The sequence below is a fragment of the Notamacropus eugenii genome, chromosome 1 (assembly GCF_028372415.1).
Source record: "Notamacropus eugenii isolate mMacEug1 chromosome 1, mMacEug1.pri_v2, whole genome shotgun sequence".
NCBI classification, from domain to species: Eukaryota; Metazoa; Chordata; class Mammalia; order Diprotodontia; family Macropodidae; genus Notamacropus; species Notamacropus eugenii.
In genome coordinates this window covers 380,138,278-380,161,538 of record NC_092872.1, presented here as the reverse complement: position 1 = coordinate 380,161,538, position 23,261 = coordinate 380,138,278, and the positions used below count along the sequence as shown (strand labels likewise).

General features: G+C 36.8%; 1 protein-coding gene across 2 annotated transcripts in view; it reads right to left on the bottom strand.

The window, feature by feature from the left end:
• Nucleotides 1–16,500: 16,500 nt before the first annotated feature.
• The window catches only part of G3BP1 (G3BP stress granule assembly factor 1), a 34,829-nt gene continuing 28,068 nt past the window's right edge, over nucleotides 16,501–23,261 (bottom strand). Inside the window, exons 7-12 of one of the 2 annotated variants that reach the window (XM_072630774.1) lie at nucleotides 22,800–23,001; nucleotides 20,835–20,936; nucleotides 20,562–20,673; nucleotides 20,225–20,353; nucleotides 20,014–20,144; nucleotides 16,501–17,599 (exon numbers count right to left, since the gene is read on the bottom strand). In XM_072630774.1, the coding sequence (XP_072486875.1) occupies nucleotides 17,393–17,599; nucleotides 20,014–20,144; nucleotides 20,225–20,353; nucleotides 20,562–20,673; nucleotides 20,835–20,936; nucleotides 22,800–23,001 (883 nt within the window). In that variant the 3' untranslated portion in view covers nucleotides 16,501–17,392. The remainder of the gene's footprint in view (nucleotides 17,600–20,013; nucleotides 20,145–20,224; nucleotides 20,354–20,561; nucleotides 20,674–20,834; nucleotides 20,937–22,799; nucleotides 23,002–23,261) is intronic. The other variant, XM_072630775.1, reaches the window with a different exon arrangement.

Genomic DNA, 23,261 nt, shown 5'->3' with positions numbered 1-23,261 from the left:
TGAGCAAGTCTTTAGAAGTTCTGCGGCAAAGGGGATTACAACTATCTGAAGTGAACACTCTCCACTACTTTAGGAGAGAGTGGAACAGATTAATTATGTTCTAATATACACATTCCCCACTCAATTAAAGCAGTAAAACATCTTGGGGGATGTGGAGGCACATAGTATAGGATTCTACAAAGAAATATGGCATATCCTTAAGTCTACATTTTTTATATGTACCCCAGGCTTTTGAATAAGATCCTGGAAAAGACCTGAATGGGAAATAGAGCAAAGTGTCCTAGGGAAAATCCCTTGTTAAAGATGGCCCTAAATGGCCCTAACAGATGTAATGTCATTACCACTGCAAACATATGGACTTTACCCAAATTTGGCTCATCAAATTGGACAGATGGACCCCGTTAAAAATACAAAGGATCACTGAATTTTGTGGTTGAAAGAGACCTCAGGAGCCATACAATCCAACCCATAAGTGAAAAAGAAGGCCTACCACAAGATATTGGACAAGTAATTATCATCTAAACTCTGCCTGAAGACCTCAAATGAGGAAGAATGAACCACTTCTTGAGGCAGTTCATTTCACTTCTGGATAACTCCATGAGAAAGACTTTCCTGGCATCAAATCTAAATCTGTCTCTTTGCAAGCTGTAATTAGCACTCCTGGTTCTGATATCTGGGGTCAAACAAAACAACTCTATTCCTTCTTCCCCATGATAGCCTCACATATATTCAAAGATAGCTATCCTATCCTTTCAAGTCTTGTCTTCTCCAGGCTAAATATCCCCAGTTCTTTCACCAGTCATTGTTATGTTTATGACAAGCTCCCCCAAAAGTAGCTGAGAAAAATTTTCAACTAGTCCCTTCTTTTTATATATTATATATCACAGTATTTAAGTTGACCTTTAAGATTATAAAAAAAAATTCAAACTGGTCCAATGTACTAGAAGTCAAAACCTCCCTATTCCAACTTAAAGTTTTTCTGCTGAAGTCTGCTACCAATGAGCTTTTGGGACGAGGGTAAGTTTCACCTTATTAGCTGTTGGTTCAACATAGGCTGAGGAAATCTGATAGCCTGTTACGTGCTGCTTCAATGGGTTAATCTGTCTGGTCAGTGCATTCTGAAAAGTGGAAGGCAAATTCATATCATGTCAATTTATACCCCAAGATATTCAGCAGTTTTAATTAATTGCTAAAACAAATTGTGGAGATCTTACAAAAATTCTCTGAATGGGGAGCAACTGAATATTGTAACAATATAATTGTGTTTCTTCACCAAAAGTAACCTTGCCTCTGTTCTCACAAACCAATTTAAGGAGTTTTAAATGAGGGTTCTTTCTGTTACCTTCTGGGGCTCTAAGGCCATCAGTCAAAAAAATGAACCCTTACACTTTCCAATAGGTTGCCTGTGAGCAAAGTTTCTTGTTCTGATGTATCACTTTTTTAAACTATCTGTGTTAGTGTGTAGAAAAATTACATTTTCTGCAATAGGTTTATTCATACAATAGAATTCATGAAAATCCTGAAGATAGCAGAGCAGGTACAAAGGAGTAAGAATAAAGTTTTAGCCTATCCATAAATTTTAAAGAAAATAACATCCACCTCAACCACTTCAAGGTAGTAGTATAAGCAGAATGACCTCTCACTAATCCCTGATCTCTAATCTGAGGAATCTGGATTTTATGGATCCTCAGTTATCCAACCAAGATGGAACATCTTTACCAAACCTTTATCTTATTACTCTATTACAGCTGATACTGTTTGACCCAGTTCAAGTTTGATTCTAATTTTACTTCATCTTAGGTGAAGACCCTCCTCACCAACTTATATTTCTTCATAGAATGAGGGCATTTGGATGAGGTCTTCATCTCTAAGAACTCTTCAAATTCTGGCATCTTACATTCTGTGTTTAAGTCTGACAACTGTTTATCCTGTGATCCTTCTGACCCAGTGCTCTGTGTCCTAAAGTTCTCCCCACCCATCTCTTACATTCTCTATTCTGTCCTAAGACCCCTTCCAATTCTAATAGCCTTGTTCTCTCTTGGTAAATTCCTTCCAGCCTAAAGCTCCGATTCTATGATTTTAAGCTGCAAAGAAAGGCATGGTGAGATATAAGATTGCTAATATGCAGGCATCGCTTGATGCCATTTTGATGGAGATGAGTGGTTATTTAAAGCATTAATTAAAGTACTTGATCATTTTGGGGGACGGCAAGTTGAGTTTCAAAGTAAAAAATATTGCCCAATAATTTGGGGGATCATTAAGGCTTCTTCACATGGTGTCCTGAGTCATTAGTTCTTTCTTTTTTGTTATTCTCTTTTCGAGAATAACAAACCCCATACCTCTCTCTTCCCCTCTCCCTCCTCCCTCTCTTTCTTCCTCTGTTGGCATCGACTGTTTCATCAGACTGAGCATCTCATTTTGTCAGGCAAACCTACGCCTGGAGATGCTGATTTATTTCCAGAGGGAATGGGAATGGGCCTTGGAGCTTCTTTCCCTTTCCCCCGCATTTTGAGATTTCATTGCTCTGGAAAATTTCCATCAGAACATTGGGTCGAGAAGTCAGAGCAAAAAGAATGGCAACCCAAAAATACACCCTTCAGAGAACCCTCTGATGAAAATTATATTCTCCAGAAGGCCATTAGCCGGCTACAGAACAGCGCTAGCTAACTAATCTCGGGATAAAAGACATTTGCAAGCTGCATACAGATTCTGAGCATAATGGCTTTTCCCTTTCCTGCTCTCTGAATCACTGCATCACCTTCCTCTCACCCTGACTTTCTTGGATTCCAGCTGTTTTATAGCACAAACTCGGGGGTCCAGGAGAAACCATTAAACAAAACTTCCCCAATTCCTACATTCTATGCTCCTTTTCAGCTCCAATTCTCTCTGTTCAAAATTCTAAGACTCCTTCCAGTTCTGACATCAAGTCTAAGATATGGAGATACCTTATTCTAAGTTATGGAGATTAGCAAGTATAGGATTACTGATCTCTGGGTATCAAATGATGCTGTTTTGATGGATGCCCAAAACATGAAGTCTACAAAGAGGAGAAGAGGAAATAATGTATTCAGGGCAATAAGGGAATGGTAAAAATGACTGCCAATCACTTAAAACTTACACACACACACACACACACACACACACACACACACACACACACACACACATACACACACACTTAACAATTAGTTAAGTTAGAACAAGAGGTGAAAACCTAAATGTTCTTCAGAAGTCCAAACTTTCATCATTCTTTTTCCCTTTGGTTGGGAGGTAATCTTGGTCCCTTTGGCACTTTTAATTACAGTTCTGTCAACAGCCCTCCTACTAAGAACAGGGCATACTGGACCTATAAAACATGCTTCTGGGGTTCTATATCCTAATCATGAAGCAAAAATGAAAGTCAGGAAGTTATTCTGCTCAGGTTTTAGGGTTTATACCTGTGAAAGGGTTACATGTAATTTCCTCTAGAAGTTGTATGAACTCTTCCTCCTAGGGTTCTTTAAAGAACTGGTGACATACACTACAGCGAGTTCTATTTGTTCTGAATAACCGGTTACAGGGGTATGGATAGAATAACCTCAAAGTCTCTTCTGTAATGTAATGATTCTTCAGTGCACTGATCATATCAAGGGTCAAGAGAAGCACTTCTTTTCACCTTTAATTATTTTATTCTTAAGTATGTCCCCCAATTAAGAGCAGGAAGTCAGTACAGACTCATTTATAAACTCTCTCTCTCTCTCACACACACACACACACACACACACACACACACACGCACACACAATCATAGGTACTGAACCTGTGATTTCATTGATACAAGGAAATTCCTTCTACCAATGCAGAGAGTGCTTCCTAGAGCAGTAAGAGGCTAAATGACTTGTCTGGGGTCAAATACAGAACATGTTTTTGTATTGTACAACTTGGCTGAGTCAACGTGATGTAGAGAAAAGACCCTGGAAAAGTTGGGTTCTGGCACTGGTTCTGTTACTAATTTGCTGAGTGATCCTCATCAAATCATTTCTTACCTTTTGACCTCTGTTTTTCCATCTATAAAGGTTAAAATAGATGATTTCTGTGTTTCCTTTAAGAATGTCCTTTTTATGATTTTTCTCATTTGTAAAATGGGGATAATAATCTTTGCACCAGCTACCTCCCAACAAATTGAGAACTGTATTTATGGTTTATGATGGCATATACAAGTCCAGGGAAGGACAACAGGAATTGAGTGAGAATGACAGTCAATTCCAAAGCCAAAATGTGGGAATGGAATAAAACCTTTCAACACATATGACTTCCTCTGCCATATTCTCCTATCCTCTTGGTCAAGAAGACCCACCTTTACAACTGGCAAACCCTGTTCTTGCCTCTCTCAGTGGGGATACAATGATGTTCACATATTTTATTCTAGAAGGGTGAAAATTTATCAGTTTTTTAGTCTGATGTAATCAGGAGGCCTCTGTTCTTCCTTTGCCCTTATACTGGCTGCAAAAGTAAACATATTGCAGATCAAATCGACAAACATTTATTAGGCACCTAATGTGTGAAATTCACTATGTTCTAGTTTCTGAAGATACAAAGATGAAACAAGACACAGTTCTTTATGACAAATAACTATAATGCCAATCTTGATATGAGAACAAGAGTAAAGGAAGAAATAATATAGTCTAGGAAGGGAGACAGAATATATCTGGAGAGTAAAAAGTCAGCAACAGTTTCATGGAGTGGTTGGTATCTAAACAATGGATTTCAACAGCCATATGGGAAGTAGGGCTGAGAGCTGAGGGGACAAAGTATGCACAAAAGTATGGAGGCAGGAAAGGGCAGGATGAGATCATGGATGAGATAGCTGTTCATAGGGTAGATAAAGGGAGCAGTATGAGAAAAGGCAGATAGAAGGCACACTGTGGTGGAGGGCTTTGAATGTGAAGACTACATACAAAGTCTGGACTTTATGGGCAATGGAAAATCACTAAAGGTATTTAGGCAAGACAAGTGTATTAGGAAGATCAATCTGGCAGCAGACAAAGAGGGGACAGGAGGACAAGAGATTGGAGCAAGGAAGAACAACTTTTCCCTTGCTGGAAAGAAAAAGTTACCATTGTAATTCTTCCAGGAATAATAAAATACAAGCCAAACAGTGAATTGGCTCTTGGTTCCCCATTCTTTCTTTGTTCCTACGATCCCATGAAATGACTCAAACCACCAACTGAGAATGTTATGTAAAGTCAGTTTAAGGGAAAGAAAGAAGTAGCTCCCTGCCCCACTCTGAGAGTCCCATTATCTATCTCTCTTTCTGATGCTAAAAGGCCAAGCTTCCTAAATTGCCTTTCTAAATATACTACCCCAACTGTTCTCTTGGCTAGAAGACATCAGAAAGCCCTTTTTTGAATTGAGGCTTTGTAACCAGCCCAGAGTTTAAAACTTCTGTAGCAACTCAGAAACCAGTGGGTGGCTCAAGATTTCCAAGAGGCTTTGATCAGGAAACCCTGAGTTCTAGATTCAGCTGTCTAAATCACATGATCCACAGATCAACAGGATGGAGATTTCCTAAAGAGCTTCATCAAAGTAGTTTCTTGAAATTAATTCCAAAAGCATCACAGATCCCCAATTACTAAGGCTGAGTATTCCAGAGCCGAGGCCAAACTTCGTAAGCCCTTTTCTCAGGTTCAAATTGCCCTTAAAAATTGACTGGACAACTTCATTGTAAATCATGTTCTCTCTCCAAAACTTCTGAGAACATTATCTATCTTAGAAGCAGAAAAGATTCTGAGTAAAACTTCCTGGGCTATTTGCCATCTATAAGGATCACGAACTAGTAAGATAAATTAAGATGAGATTGGAAAAATCCTGACATGGAACTCTGAGTGGGAGAAACAATCACCTGTCTAGAATGACTTAGTCCTTCATGACTAATGATTTTCTAGTCCTAGAATCGCCATTCATTGTATGACCCTAAAGTTTGCTTTTCTTTTCTCTCTGCACCTGATGTCCTCATTCATGAGATTAAAGGACTTTAGGATCTAATCCAGGTCTAAGATTCTATGTTCCAAAGTCCCCTCTCCCTCATGTTCTAAGTGGGTACAGCAAATGTAAAAGCAAGCATCTAAATTCAAGCATCCAAAAATGTAGAAGATCCATACTTTGCTAAAGCATTCATATAATCTAACCCAAGTCAGAATCTGAACTAAGCCCCAGTCTTTGAACATTTGGGTTTGGGGGTAGGGGAATGTGGGGTAGGATTGGGTAAGATAGGTAAGGATAGGTAAGAAAGCACAGAAATGATGTGGGTGACTGTATGGAAGGAATGAGCTTTGAAAAGCTGGGTAAAAATTGTCTTCTCTTGGAATTCTCTCTGGAATCTGACAAAAGGAAAAATAGGTTGAATTATGTGCTTCACAGATAGAGAGCTAAGCTGAGGTCTCTTCCAGTTCCAAAACTCTCAGGATTAATTTCCCTATTCAGGACAGTCAATAGAATATATATTATGATAAACCTTGACTGGGCTCAAAACGGTTCACCAAACGAGTTTAGTCTGTCTTGCCACCCTGGGAAAATAAAGGCTTCAGCTGTCCAAACATGAGTAGAGTTTCAGAAAAGTCTACATTCAGAAGTAGAGACTATCCAGATCCAGAATTTCTCCTTTACTTTTCCCTACATTTCTGATGTCTAAAGTAGAACTTTTCCACAGCAGAGGGAGCCATCTGTCATGGAGAGGAGGATGTACAAGATGGCACATGCCCAGCCATTCATGTGGTGAACTGGGACTAAGTTCATGAACTATTTGCTTTTCTTTGTCCTTTCCCAGTGTCCCCAAACCTCTCCTGTTTAATAGCTATGCTGGTTTTCCTAAAAATCTTAACCATCACCAACAGCAGGGAGTAGGGACTAGAATTCAAATTAACTGTTACACCAAGAAAGTAGCTTTTAGCAACCCTCCTGTCTACCTCCTAGGAATCTGTAAACCAAGGTGGTCGGTTAAAGTGGTGTGAGTAGCTGCAACAATCACCTTAGGATCAATCAACTAAAATTTGCATGGGTCTCAATTCATCAGAAGAGGGACACTGGACTGAAGACAAACATCATAGAATTCACATTCCCACAATCTAACCCTTTTTCTTAAGCTTTGTGAGAATTTTATTTAACTTTCTTCAACTGGTCAGATACAAGTAATGATGTGCACTGAAAAGCATTGGTTGAGTTTTGCCCTGGGGCTCAGGCTTTAGGATTAAAGAGGTTGCTTTAAATAATGCTCAATGACCACTTATCAAACTGGCTCATTAACAACTCTCCTTTAGACAGATGGCATTTCAAGGCAAAGGATAGAAATTTGGAAAGTAGAAACCTGGGATCAATATGAGATGATAGCATGGAAGAGAGAGAGAAATAATCAATGAGAATGAAAGGGGAAAGGTGAAGATAAATTTTCCATGAAGTTATTAATACGGTTGCTTTCCAGAAAAGTAAAAATGATCTCTCAAAGAAAGAGGCTTGATGATAGCAGTATCTTAAGAAACCTGGGGACTACTCTCCTTTACTACAGAGGGACAGAAAAGGAAATGTCTTGCTCTCCTTGATAAGAGTGATTTCAGTTGCTAGTGATTTAATCAACTCAATTTCCTCGAAATCAGAAATATTTCTACCTCATTTCAAGGTATAATAACATACCTAAGTGAAACTTGCATCCTCACAAACAGCTGTGTTCAATGTTTTGTAGTATTTTGATTCCTGTTGTTTATGTCAGAAATCCAAGTTATTACTTGTTTTAAGAGCCCTACGCTCAATCAATGTCATGCAGAAAAAGTTTAAACCGTAAGTTCATACAACATTTAACTTCATTATGACAATAAGAATTTAGTGGGAGGACTTTGATCCAAACATCAATCTGTCCTCTCCCTGGTTTAAACCTCCAGTGTTTTCCTTCCCATTCCTATAAACAGTGACAGAAAACAGGTTTGCAACATATGCAAGCAGTCTTGAGAAAGGCAAAATCACTTATAAGTTGGACAAACTGAAAAATGCTTTTATCAAAACCTAGGTGATAAACTCCAATCATCCAGCCTTCCAATCAATAATGGGTAAAGTAACTGGCATTCTATCTAGAGTCTAAACTAAAACGGATGAAGATGGGAAAAGTCAAAGTTGAGTGATAATCATGTTGGAGTCCTTTCAGTTAATGTCATACATTATATTGCTAAGCACTAAATGGGATGTTTAATCAGTCACTATATCTGGTTCCTACTGCTTGAGCTAAATTCCATTTAGTCTTACCTAAACGTTCACAACCCAGAATCATTCTAAACGCTGACCATGAATAGGGGCCACCTTGGTTTAGAAAGGAAAGATGTGCCCTCGGGATTGATCTGGACTACTCATTTAGACTTTAAAGTTAAGTAAGTTTAAAAACACAGTGGAGTATTTTCTATTCACTGATTATTCTCCATAAGGGAATCATTTTGCCAGAAGGAAAAAAAATCATCACTCTGACTTGCCCAAAGGTTAACAGTAACAGCAATGTCTATGTTTTGTGAATGGAGAATAAAGCCCATAGACTTTATAATACATTAGCTCAGCATCAAAATAACGAACAGATTAAATACCATATAGCAACAGTTCTTTGTTGTCACAGAACCCTTCTGGCAGTCTAATGAGATCTCAAATACCTCAAAAAGTTTAAAATGCATTAAATGAAATCTAAGATCACGAGGGAAATTAATGTTTAAAGTTATCCAAAAAGAAGAATTAATACAAGTTCATGGATTCTCTCCTTCAGGTTAAGAAACCTGTCAGCAGTCCATGTCCAAACTAGCAGAATGTGCAGATGCAGGTTTGATTCCTAACTCAAAAAAACAAAACAAACAACAAAAAAGACAGCGGAAACGCAGGGAAAGATGAGGTCAAAACATACCTATAATTCCAAAACAGTCCTCTGCACTGACCCTCTGCAAAATCCAAACAGTGCAAGCATGCACTTATCTTCAGTACATATCACAACCCACCAATACCTTCTTATTGTGTGCTGTTCTTACCTATACACGTCCTCAAATCCTCCATGAAGAATCTAACCAAGCTAAGCGAGGGCTTCTTCGAGGTCTTTTAATCTTTCAAATACAAGTGTGACTCTAGACCTCTCCATCTGTTCTCACGACACCTAACCAGCTTATTTTTTCCAATACCGTGTCCTTGATGTTCTTCATCATTCCTTGAATAAGCATTCTTATATTTTGGTCTGTACTTATACACACAATTTTCTATTTTGAGATCACCTGAAATTCCAATACCTCACTATGGTCTGGAGGCTTCCAAAAAGCTATATCTGCAGAACACATGTTCTGAGGTCACTAAATCCCAGCAATAGACTGTTAGCCAGAGAACAATGTAAATAAGTATAGGGAGGTTCCATATATAGCAGGTTGAACGTTTTCAATTCTTTGACCATGACCAAACAAAAAAAATACAAAATCCACCTACCACCTCCTCTTAATTTCTAATGTGGAGTTCTAAATCCTATTTTTAAAAAATCAGGCTTTGTCATCAAAGACTTTAAATGGCTACAAACTTGGACGAAAATGTTTAATGTGCTCCTATCATGATTAAATTATGATTCATTGGCTAGCTTCATGGAGAGGCCATAACCCAATTATGGTAGACTAAAAGACAATGGGAAGTTAATCTTGGAGATTATCTTCAAAAGACTTGTCTGTATGGGGGACGGATGGTTAGCACAGTGGGCCTTGAGTACGGGAGGTAAAAGCTAAAATGCAGCCTGATACTTAGCAGATGTGTGAGCCTGAGCCAAGTCATTGAACCTCTATCTGCCTGGGTTTTTTAGCTATAAAATGGAGACAATAATAGCACCTACCTCCTGAGGGTTGTTATGAGGATCAAATTGAGATATTTGTAAAGTGCTTAGCACATTGCCTGGCACATAGTAGGTGCTTAATAAATGCTTGTTTCCCTTCTTTTTTCCTTAAAGGGTATCAATTAGGTTAAGAAGGATTCAAGGTCATTGTCTAGCCCTTTTAGCTGAAATTTTAGAAAGAGAAAAGGCAACTACCATACCTAACATGGCTGTGGTTCCTCTAAAATTAGTATTCATTAGCCACATATGAACCTTTTTCAAAAAATTTCCTGATTCATTTTTTACACCTTTTTAAGAAAACCACTTTAACCTTAGTAAATAGGTGTTAATCCTTAAAGATACAGTACATCATTAGGTACAAGTTTTGGGGGGAGGGGGAGTTCCCAATGCCCAAAATACTTGCAGAAAATACAAGGGAAAAAACTTGCAGGTTTCATTTATCCAGAGCATTCCACTTCCAAAGGCAGAGGGCAAAAACAAGTCACTGTCACAGAAAAATACCACACCATACAAAGGGAGCCTCAAAGAAAGTTGTTTGGACAGAAAAACCTGTGGTTGGACATAATTACCCTTAAGCTCCCCTTCCATGCTCTTTCCTGAAGAAAACGTGATATCCCTATCTTTTATATGGGAATTTATTTGTACATATGTATAAAAGTGGTATGGCCTTAATGCCACAGTTAAGGACCTGTTTGGCAGCACATCAAGCAACTGCTTCCTTAATGCAACATTTTTACTTCTAATTAAACTCTTAACTTTATGATTCCACCCTGTTTTTTTGCATGAACTCACAACAAAAGTACTGGTAGATATTTTTTGGCTTGAAAAAAATTCTATTTCTGCAGTTTTAAAATGGAATGTAAGATTTCTGTGGTACATGTATATAAAAATATATTTATTGAATCAGCTGTACACCCCATCCATGCAAATTCCACTCAAAAAAATGAAAAAATAAAAGTTTTCTGAAATTTTCTCTGAGTGGATTGGTTTGACTTATAATTATTTACTGACTACCAATGGCTGGGGTCAACAGGGGCTGGGAAGATAAACACATTCAGAACTAGATGAGTTAAGAAACAGAAAGGACCTGAGACATACAAAATTAGGGGGCTGGGCAGGAAAGGGAGGTTTGCTGGGGTGGTATGGAAGTCCAAGATCCTATCCAATTCTCAAGTTCTATGATTCCTAAGTAGGAAAGATAGGTCAAGATCAACTAAGTCTAAAGAGGGCAAGTACCCCTTGATAGCCAAGTTTTAAACATTACAATCCTGGGCTTCAAGTAATAAAGGAAATAAATAAAATAAACTAGAAAATTTTTCTAAGAATTAGAATTTAGGGATCCCTCCATACTTCATTTTACATTCTCACTTCTAAGTGCTAAGACCCCTAATCTTGCCCCTACCCCCACATACACATAATACCAGGAAATTCTCATTTTTTACCTTTCCTTACATAGATCACAAATTTATAGATGTTTAATTTCTTGTCTTTTTTCTCCCAGTTATCTTTATTTCCACACTTCTCATAAAGAAATAATCCAGGAGGCAGAGAGGATGAGAAAGAAGGGGCCTACTTGGGCCTGTACAATTCATTTAACCAGCATTGAGCGTAATGCCTTGCTTGGTAAGCACTTAATACTTACTGAATAATTCCACCAAATGAAGCTGTCAAATAGGTCATTCCCCAAGTTACAATTTTCAAAGTTAACTGTAGTTATGGCCAAGAACCTTAGACTCAAACTCAGGCCCAAATGCTAGTTCCAGTGTTAGCCACTAAAATTTCTTCTAAGTTATATTCACTTCCACTCTAGGCCCAGAATTCCCGTCAGTTTAAAAAAAAAAAAAAATTGGTCTAAATGAAGAGTGGAGAACCTGCAGTCTCAAGGTCACATGTACCTTTCTAGGTCCTTGACTACCACCTTTTGACAGAATTCAAGTTTTAAAGAACAAATCCCTTTATTGAGGTAATTTGTTCTATGAAGTTTGGTTTTAGTCAAAGGGCTGCATTTGAGAATCTAGATCAGGTGGGGAACCTGCAGCCTCAAGACCACGTGTGGCCCTCTAGGTCCTCAAGTATGGTCCTTTGACTAAATGCAAAGACCACAGAAAAAAACCCCTTCATAAAGGACTTTGTTCTGTAAAACTTGGACTCAGTCAAAAGGTTGCACCTAAGGACCTAGAAGGCCACAGGTTCCTCAACCCAGGTCTATGATCTTTAAAGTTCTTTTTAACTGACATTTCCCCCAAGGTCCCCAGCAATTCTGCTATGCTTTTTGCCAAACCCTCTTTGCATTTTTTTCCATTATTCTCTGTTCATGCTCCTGCTTAAACACCACTCCCACTCTTTTTCCTTGAGTGCTTTCATTAATCTCCAGTGATACTATGGAAGGCAAACAATATATTCTACCACGGTGTTCAAAAAAGCTCATATGGCTAGACAGTGAGTTCAGCCATGGCAATTCACAACAGTATTCCTATCACGGCAGACTGGAATGCCCACTAACAAATCCAATTATTGGCCCCTGAATATTTGCTATAACAATTTTGCATTAAGATGTTATTTAATGTCAACTTTTAAACATTTTGTTTACTGTTTTTAAGAGCCTCACCTTCAACAGAAAACAAGCCCTATCCCGTACCCCATAATCTTACAACATTCTTGTTTTTCTTTTTAAGATTTACACAGCTCTGCAAGGTTCTATCTACTGGAGCCCCACATTCAAATCCTGAAAGCTTATTTTACTGCAAAAATTTCATCCCCCCAAGCGTACTTGCTCATCATTATTTCACAAGGTTTTACAACATATTATGAATAAATACAACAGAAATGTGGGTTCCATGTCAATTATATCCTGGTGCCTAAGTCCTTAGTACAATCATGCCTATTTCAGGAAATTGATTTCAGGGAGTACAATCTAATTATCCTTTGTAAATAAAGAATTGTTGTCACTGGGTCATTTCAGTTGCGTCCAACTCTTCACGACCCCATTTGGGGTTTTCCTGGCAAAGATACTGGTGTATCCTGGCTTCTGGAATGCTACTTCCTTCTCCAGTTCATTTTATTGATAAACAGGGTTAAGTGACTTGTCCAGGGTTACACAGCTAGTATCTGAGGCCAGATTTGCAGTAATGAAGATGAGGCTTCCTGATTCCAAACCTAGTGTTCTACCCATTGTGCCACTTGGGTAATGTATTAAGCTACTGATATTTGTTTCTCCATTAATACAGTCTCAAGTGATCTAAAACTTTTAGTAAGGTAAGGGAAATAAATATGGTTTCAGTTTTATGTATTTAAGATCATAAAATGAGCAAGCCAGAAACGATGTTAATCTTATAGTTAAAATCCCATATGTTGCAAATCAGAAAACAAGTCCAGAAATGTGATTTGCCCACTGTTGCATGTCCACACGGCATAAAGAATATTGATCTGTTAAAAATGGTCACTGATCATCTAATTCAGAAAAACCAAAGGTTCTAATGGAACAAAATACCACATAAAAAAATTAGAAAGTTATGATTTACAAAAAAACAAACGTTAGATAACTACTACTCTTGCCCATATATTTAAAATGTAAAAACAAAATACTTTGTTTTCTATTTAGCAAAAGTGCTAGATGTTTATTTGTAATTCAAGTTTCAGATTCAACTCCATTTTGTGGCAAATATTTATGTAGCCCCTTCTCCAACCCACCCAATCCACAAGGGCCTAAGAAAACAAATGAATAAGTAAAACTTCATTTGGGACTTGCTGACAGGCTAAGTCTCATTTCTCCATCCTTCAAATTCTTATTAAAAAAATTAAGTTGCCCAAAAAAGAAAATCCTTTATTAAAAAGTCACCATCACTTATTTATCCTATGCCATGAACCCTCTATTTCAACAGAAGGCTGTCAAGTCGGAATCTTTGTAATTAACCTCCTCAAACATAACCAAGGTTGTAAGGCCTAATTAGAAATGTGTGTACAATGTGGCAGAGAACAGGCAAAAAGTTGGGCTCATTAATAGTTCCTTCTGTTTCAGATTTTTGCATTGTGGCTTCATTATTTTACTTAAAAGCATACTGAAAATATAAGAAATTAAATTACAATTAAAAACAAGCCATGTAACAAAAAAAGGGTTTTTTTTTTTAAATTTCCCACATTCCTGTGCCCCTCTGCTAGTCTAGAAAATTAAATTCACACATAGAGAATCCACAAACTCACCTCTAGACAGACTATATAAATCTCACACATTACACAAAAGCTCCCGGTTTTGGTTTTTTAGGTGTATTTGCAAAAAGATTTATATTCCCTCAAGTATAAACTGTCAAGACCAATGTAAACATTTACTTAACACCCTAATGACAAGTGACTACACAGGGCAATGGAAGTATAAACAAATTACATTACTGTTGAGAAATCAGTATCAGACAAAGAAGATACCTTCGGAACTTAATCATCTGGTAGATCCCTCTATTTCTCATTTGACAAATGGGGAAATATAGCTCCACATCAAGTTAGTGATAACCCAGTATTAAAACCCAGGTCCCCAAGATTCCTGGAACACTGTTATGAATAAAAGGAGATGCCAAATTAGAAAAGTTTACAAGTTCAACGTTATTGCATGACTATCCTTGGGTCAAATGAAATCAAGGCTGACAATGACTCAATTTCACAATTCCAAATCCACAAATCCAATATAATTTTTAAAAAGGATGGGGAGGGCTGGATTCCCTAACCTCCCTGCCCCACCCCATTCAATTTACCAAAAAGATAAATAATCAAATTATCAAAAAGTGAAAATAATAAGAATCCTTAGCTTGCTAATCAAGCTCAAGAATTCAAGTTCATTTTCATTTTCCACTTGCCTTTGTTGACCCAGTTCAACAGATTCTCAAAGTATTTGTCCTAGAACAATAAGGTACAAGTTTTGCTAGGTATGACTTGAAACTCCTCCCCACAATCCAATACTCATACATTCCCCAGTCCTCATACCTTTAGCCTGCTCTCTATAGCATCAGGAAGTACACATATGCCCCTCATACTTTCCTCACTCAAGCTGAAGAAAATGGGGAGAATGGGGTGCACAGAGGACACACCCCACAGATATGAAGGGAGTTTGAGGAGAGATTAATCTCAAAACCCACATAATAGAGACTAGAGGCCCAAATCCTCTTTTACTGTTAACTTTAAAACTAAGTGCACCATGACAGTAAGCCAAAAGCAAAAAAAAGAAAAAAGAAAAAATTCTGAAAACAATAGATCTGGATTCTTGAATTATTAGTTATCCACTGATATCAAATTTTGATTTCTATGTTCAAATAGCAATTCAACAAATGTCATCTTTTTGCTGAATTGTAATGATACTGAAATTAAGCTTATCCTTATGTAGAAGAGATTTCACAAACTCCTGGAGTTTTCATTCCTTAACTAGTAGTGTTGTGACATTATTTACCTTCTTAACCAAATCCTCCATGTGTCCTCCTCCCTCCCTTTCCATGCCTTTCGGATAGTTCCCAGATCCTTTACCTTGGCAACCTTCTTTGGATATATTTCAGCTTGTCAAAATCCTTCCTTAAATACAGTGCCCAAAACGGAGAAGGTTAACAGCTCCCTCATTCTAAACACTGTGTTAATGAAACATTAATTTTTTACTTGTTACTAAAAACTTTTTTCAGATAGAAATAGCTACCTATTTCACGTTTTTTAAACACAAGTGAGATTCTGAATTTATTTAAGTTTTCATCTTAAAAGATTCAATCTGATCAGCTAGTCTGCAAAGATCTTTCTGGACTCTAGCTCCATGTCATCTGTAAGTTTTGTAAGTAATTCTGCCTTTCATCTACATTAAGGATGAAAACACTGGAAAACAGAACAGAGTCCTGAGAAGATTGCAGATCTCCCTTTTACCACACAGAGTTCAACCCATTAACCACTATTCTTTGGATATGCTATTCAACAAAGTTCCCAAATACAATACCAACCAATTTATAACATGATGGGCTCAACAGTTTCAAAATAAAGTGAACTTTCCCAATCCCCTTCCAAGGTAGAACAAAACCAGAAACGTAGACAAAAAACAAAGATCCCCTAAAAAGTATTTAGGATTTTTGAAAAGAGCTTTGCTCTATGGATAAATAACAGAGAGAAAACAAGGCTCGATATCATAAGCATCTAAATGAAATTCCAGCACCAACCATATCACAATACACACTACACTTAATTTGTTCTTACCTTTACATAAACCTTTCATACTATAAAACTTCTTTTAAAAAACTGTTCATACTTTAAAAATAAGACCTATTCACTAAGAAAAGAATAACTGGAAAACACAAATTTATCAGGCAGCTATGAATTTCTGTAATATCTAGTCAGAACTTCAGCATAAGGGTTTCAAATTTCTTCTGACATGCTGTGATTGTGGACAAGATATTGATCATGACTAACTGGTAAGATGACTAATTTTAGGTGTAGACCTAAAACAATAGTTTCTCTTCCAATCAAGAGTGCCTCAAAAGCATTCCAGTTTAAATTCATCTTGTGTGTACGTTTAAGAACCAGGTAGTTAAATATGAACACTTAATAAAATAATATAATATGATGATGCTTAAGATGAAAAGAATCTAGCAAACATTTCAGGGAAAAATTCCCACATACTCTGAACCTGATAAAGCAAATCTAGATGTTTTTATTTTTTATTTATTTTAAAACAATTTGCCAAGACTGGAATGAGAGATAAATAGAAGGCACAACAATTTTGCTGTTTTTTTGTTTTGTTTTGTTTTTTTACAAATACAAACTAAAACATGAAAAAACTCCCTACTTCAATAAAAAATTTTTTCCACAAATTCAGGAAAAGCGTTTTAAAAGTTGAATTCTACACATTTAAAACCTATCCCACAATCCAAAATTCCAAGTTGTAAAAACAGTAGTTTAGAATTCATTTTTATGTGATCATGTATCAAAAGCAAAAAGTTCTATGAATACCCTTTATTCCGTTTTTTAACCATGCCACAGAGAAAAGTGTGACTGTCAATTTTTCCAGTGGCAACAACTCCAAACCAGAGAGTAGTCATGGCCCTCAATAAACAACTGGGGTTTTTCCTGCCCTCAAAATGTTTGCCAAATCCTGGGTTTCTGACCGATTCTTGGAACACGTGGAAAAGGAAAATTATTCCAATATCAGTTATAAGCAAAAGATACAATCCTTTGGGATAAAACCGCTGTTGTTAAAAAAAAAGAAAAAAGAAAAAAAATCTAGTCCGTATATTTGAGGTGAGCAAGGAATTTCAGTTTTTCTTCTTTTAAAAGCAACTTTTCCTAAAATATTGTTCCACAAAACTGGAATTGGGGACAAGGACTTAAAGGGGCTGTGGGGAATGAAAACAGCACACACAAAAAAACCATTAACACAAACAAAAAAGGGTCTGAAATTGTATCAAACGTAGGCAGTCTATATAACAGGCTAGGGTCACATTCCAAGATATCCAAGGCTGAAATTCACAACGCTGCAGGAGCAAAGGTTTGTGCCATCACATGAAGATCTGTGTGCCGAATTCATTGACGTTGACCAATTCCCCTTCCAGCTCCAAATCCTGGTTTCTGGGACATTCCTCCACGGGGAGGCCCTCTTATTCCACCACCTAGCCCACTTCGTGGGCCTCCTGGTCCACGGGGTCTGTTATCTCGACGATCACCTTCTCTGGCTGCTCGTGTCTTCTTTTCCTCAACATTCAAACGCACCTCACCTCTAAACATGATGGGCTGTAAAAGTTAAAGATTTCTAAAATTACCATTCCTGAATGCCACCAAATACTGAACATGTAAGTTGGACAAAAATGCAACATGTTCTAAAAATTCACTTATGAGCTGTTTGGAATTCAGAACATAAAAGCAAAAGCAAGTGGGCTAAGAACAACGAATGATACTTGACCTTTACATAAAACTTTGTGATTTTCAAAGCACTTTAGTTCAGTTCCTAGGCTAGCCTTTAACAGCCTTTATCTCATATAATAGCTAAAAATGGCCTCAGGATACATCTATTCCCCGCCACAAGCTGCCACAAAAGGTAGGGTACTCTCTAACTATAAAGTATATTAAGAGTTTGGAGTGATGTAATAAAAGAACAAACATTGAGCTATTAAGGATGAGAAAAGATAAGTTTCTGAAAGGCTATTGTTAAAACAATAATTTGTTTTAACACACAAATGGGAAGAAAAAAGTTAAAATAGATCTGATTCATTCAATCATTTAATAGATAAAACTGAGAGACCCAAAAGGAGAGGGACACAGAGAAATTTCTAATACTTAAAGCTAACCAAATGAATGGGTTATCTTGAGGGGTACCATGCTTTGATACAAGGTCTTTTAGAGGAGATTCAGGCTTATATCACCTTTAAAGTCCTTCCCAATTCCAGGATTCTATTACTCTTCAGAAACCATTTATCAAGTGCTTGCTACCTATGTGGACAAAGCATTGTGCTGGGTACCAGATCAGAAGACACTATTGCTGTACTGCCAGGACACAGAGACCAAATACTTTACATTAAAGCTTAGAAAAAAATGGATTAAATCATCGAAAATAAGACAAGTACATGTACATAAAGTACATAGAGGGAGGAAAGAACCTTTACAAATGGGGAAGGGAATTATGGATGGCTTCTTCATTTTCTAACCAAGAAGAATGTAAACTACATAAAGCAACAAAGAGGAAGGAATTGTGTTTTAACTTGATGGTTGGTCAGGATGCTCCTAGAATCTGTCTGTCCTCACAAGAGAAAATAAGACAAATAGATTGGTTCTAAAATTAAGAGTTTTAATGACTAGAAGGGAAAAAGAAGTATTAAGCTTTGCTGAAAAGCAACGTATTTTAAAACCATAATGTTCATACTAACATATGACCTAACTTTAGACAATGTAGGTGGGAGACCAAGGGAGGGTCAATTGGTTCTGCCATTAAGCTATGGATGATGAGGGACATTACCATATCCCTACTCACAGGTAAAACCAATGCTGGACTACATAAACCCTCTAACTCAGATACCATCAAGTCTAACACAGCCAACAGTTACATTGAAGTACTTTAAATACTGCTCTAACTACACATTGAGGGAACGTTGAATAGAAAGACAGCTAGCCAAAGGAGAAAAATTTATTTACTAGTTAATGGCATTTTATAAAGGGAAGGTTACCATATTCTTTAGTCCAATTTTTTCCAGTGCTCATGAGGGTGATGCTTATTCATGCCTAGCATTTTATAGAGACTAAGGAGGAAAAACAAGGAATTTAACTTTTCTAACTCCTCCTGAGCCAGGCCATTGTAGTAGGTTTTACTATTTTGAAGTACTACAAGTTCCCAGACCAAAACCTCCATTATTTACCATTTTGCTAAAAAGCAGAAATAGAAAGTGGCTAATAATACCAAATTTTGAATCAGCTTCATCAAATTTTGCTTCATTTTTCTATTGGTTGCTGAAGCTATTACTAAAAAAGTATACACAATATAATCTCCTAAAAAAACATGTTTTGTAGATAGGTTTTCTATGAAATTTTAATGTGTATAGAAAAACAAATAACAAAACAATGTGATAGAAATAGTTATTTTCTCCTAACACCAAATTAATCTTCCTAATGAAAGTACTAGGTTGCTGCAGAGAAGAGTCTTTCTGTAAGGAACTCATCTCTACACAAAAATTGGGGGTGTTACTCCAGTAATTTATTCAAACAATGAATCGATAGTCTTTCCTTCCTCTCACCTACTACAACACCTTGTACCTACCTTCTTTATTTCCACATTATATCTATTATAATTATTTGTTATACGCACAATAACTGTACTAGGCAACAAGACAAGATTTTGGAATGAATGTAGTAGTATTTCTGAACATCTTGGGTTTTACCTATACAAAATTATTAAGCATATATAGTCACTGTTTGCAAAATAGGGTAAAGGTTGATTTGTGTAGTTTTACGTACATCTTAATATTTTAATGCTTTTTTCATGTAAAAATGTATTAAAGAGACCAAAATGGAATTCAGCAATCACTTGGTCAAATCTAACAAGAAAAATCAATGTCATAAAATGAGAGCCATGAAATATTTAAAAACACATAAACTATCACTACTAATATGCCTTCATTACTTATGAGCACAATATTATATATATGAAATATTCTTACCCGGCTGCCAAGGATCTTCTGAACTGGTTCTGGGTCATCAAACACAACAAAACCAAAATTTGGTAGCTTCCCACCACTATTAATTCGAAGTTCCACAACATTCCCGTAACCTTTGAACGAAACACAGAAACCTTCGGTCATTTGTTAGGCCTGTTGTTATACCAAGAGAACTTATACTTTCAACCCAAGTCCCAACAATTCAGTAACCTACTTTGGAAAAAATCTTTTAGTTCTGCTTTGTCCACATCGTGTGGAAGATTTCCAACAAAAAGCTGATGACTGTCGGGATATCTCACAATTCTCCTTGTATCCATATCACCCTGTTCACCACCTTCACGAACTTGAAAAGAAACAAAATGTTTTGTCATATTAAAAAAAAAAATCAATAAAAGTTTGTACTGATTGCAATAGCTCTCATATCACATATCACTAAAGGCTCCAGCCAACTATTATTAACAACTAGAGAACAAAAGACTCACTTAGCATCTAGTCTGAAACACAAAAATCAAAACTGCTAAGACAAATTATACTTCCTACAGTCCTCTTACTTGGTCTGGGTCCCCTTTGGGGTGGGATATTAGTCCGTTGTTCCCTCACTCTCTGGTCCCTCTGGGGCCTCTGTGGTGGTGTCTGAGATTCCGGTTTTGATTCTGGGCGAGGCTGGATTAAAAACAATTTAATTTGTATATAAATACACAAATCTCACCATGTTAGGATTCCTAAATAATGTAAGCTATCTATTACAAATCTTTGAATCATTTTCTTCTTCTACCCTAGAGAACTAAGAGTACGTCCATCCAAATTTCATATTAGAACCTCACCTGTGAAGCTGGTACTTTAACAACATGGGGTGGTATCCCAGACACTGGAACAGCTCCACTAGGTGGAAGGTTCTTACTAGTCACAGATGCCCAGGAAAATGTCTAAAAGAAATGTAAACAAAGAAAGATCAGTCACAATATACAACTTTATAGTTTTCGTTTCTTAGAAGCAGAGACTATCCTTGCAGATATTCCCAATGTAACAAGTTTATATACCCACCCACACTCCAGCTTTCAAGAGTGTTTTTCTGCTTTAAGGTTTGCCTTAATACCTGGATAGAGTCCCAAACATAGATAATACTTCCTAAGCAATCCTTAAAATGACAGTGGCCATGATGTTATCTGCTTTAAGACAGAATTATTGTTTCGTTAAAAGTAACAAAGCACAAAATGGAACATTTCCCTAGAGAAAAAAGGAATCATTCTAGAACTCAGATAAATCAGCTTCCAATACTTTGAGCTAGTCAAAATACAAAAGGGAGGGCAGGAAGAGGGGAGGCAGGGAGAAAATACAGAAAAGACACTCAACCAAAACATGACTGCTGATGTGCCACATAAGTTTAGGGAGAAGCAGAAAAAAGAGGGAGTAGCGGAGGTGATAACTATATTCCTCCACCAAAGGAAAAGAGCCCAGAGGTTGAATTTTTAATTGGCTGATTTGAAGGAGTAAGTAGAACAGCTATGGGTATTGAGTACCAAACAGGCAAAATGCAGGAGGAGAGGGAGAATATTATAGTCAAGAGTACAATGACAATCTATCACATGAAGTTAAAAGGGGTGAAGGATGTATGGGTTATAAGCCTGTGGTGAACTTATAAAAAAAAAAATTTAAACACTCATGAGGTAACATTTTTCATATACTATGGATATTCATACCTTATTACCTCACATCTTGAAAGGTGGCAAAAACGACAAAATTTAGGAATAGTCAATGTTATGGGAGCTATAGAAAGATAGGCACAATTAGTTTCTTGTCAGTGGAGCTGTGAATCAGAACAACCATGTTCAGAAGCAATTTGAAATTATACAAATAAAGCAACTAAAATGTCTATGCCCTGAGATTTCAATACCAGCCTTATACTCCACAGAAGCCATTGTTAACAAGTTCAAAGATAGATCAAATATTTATAGCAGCACTTTCAGCATTTTTTGGTAATAGCAAAGAATTAAAAACAAAGCAAATGCCCACCAATTGGGAAATGGCTGAATAAACTGTGGTATATGAATATAATGGAATATCACTGTGTGGTTAAGAAATGACAAATATGATGAATACAGAAAAGTATGGAAGGATAGCATTTTTTGGTAATAGCAAAGAATTAAAAACAAAGCAAATGCCCACCAATTGGGAAATGGCTGAATAAACTGTGGTATATGAATATAATGGAATATCACTGTGTGGTTAAGAAATGACAAATATGATGAATACAGAAAAGTATGGAAGGATTTACATAGAGAATGCACAGAGAATTAAGCAGTGCCAAGAAAATATATATAATGACAATGTAAAAAAAAAAAAATCAAGAATCGTAAACATGAATCTTGTGAATTACGAAGAACAAGCAAGCATAGTTTTAAGAAGAGATAGAAGACGACATCCCATTCCATTCTTTTGTAGAGGTAGAGAGGTCTCCAGTTGCAATAAATTAAAAAAATTTTTAGACCTTTTCAATGAGTTCATCAGTTATTCTTTTTCTCCCTTTATTATTTGTTTTATAACATCTGTCATATGGGATGACTTTCTGAAAGGGAATAGGGGAAGGAATAGAGGATTTTGTGATATTTTTAAAAAGATAAAACTTATTTTAAGTTTAAGCATCTTGAGTTTTGACAGGTAGGACTATGAGAATTTAACATGAAGAAAACTTTCACTAAAAACTTCCACACATACCCTATACAAATTACTCAATCATTAAGAATAGGTGTGGCCAGACAGAAGTATAGTAATTACTAATACTTCCTTACTCTCAAGTCCTCCTGTACTGCTGGAGCAGAATCCACAGGCACAGGAGATGAGCTCTTTTGAGCGTCCTCAGAAACAGACTCTTCCAAAGCTGGTTCAGACTTTTCTTCATGAATTTCAGGTTCAGCTTCTTGTTCAGGCTCCGGTTCTGGTTCCGGCTCTGGTTCTGCAACAGGCTCCTCTAGGTGCTCCTCCAGGTCATTGCTTGTAATGTGAAGAATCAACAAGTCATTCCATTTACTACAGTGCAACAGTAAAGCTGACTATGTCTTAATTTCAGGGTTTTTACCCCAGCCACGAACTAAAAATAAGAAATCATAATTCTCCAAGACTGAAGAAAAGGAGAAAAATCACAGGTTGGCGTATTTTTTTAAAATGCCTGTTGGTTTGTTTTTAAACTGGAAATAAATTTTCTAAAAAATAAAGATTCTTCATCTTTCTTTAATACAGTGCACAAGACATAA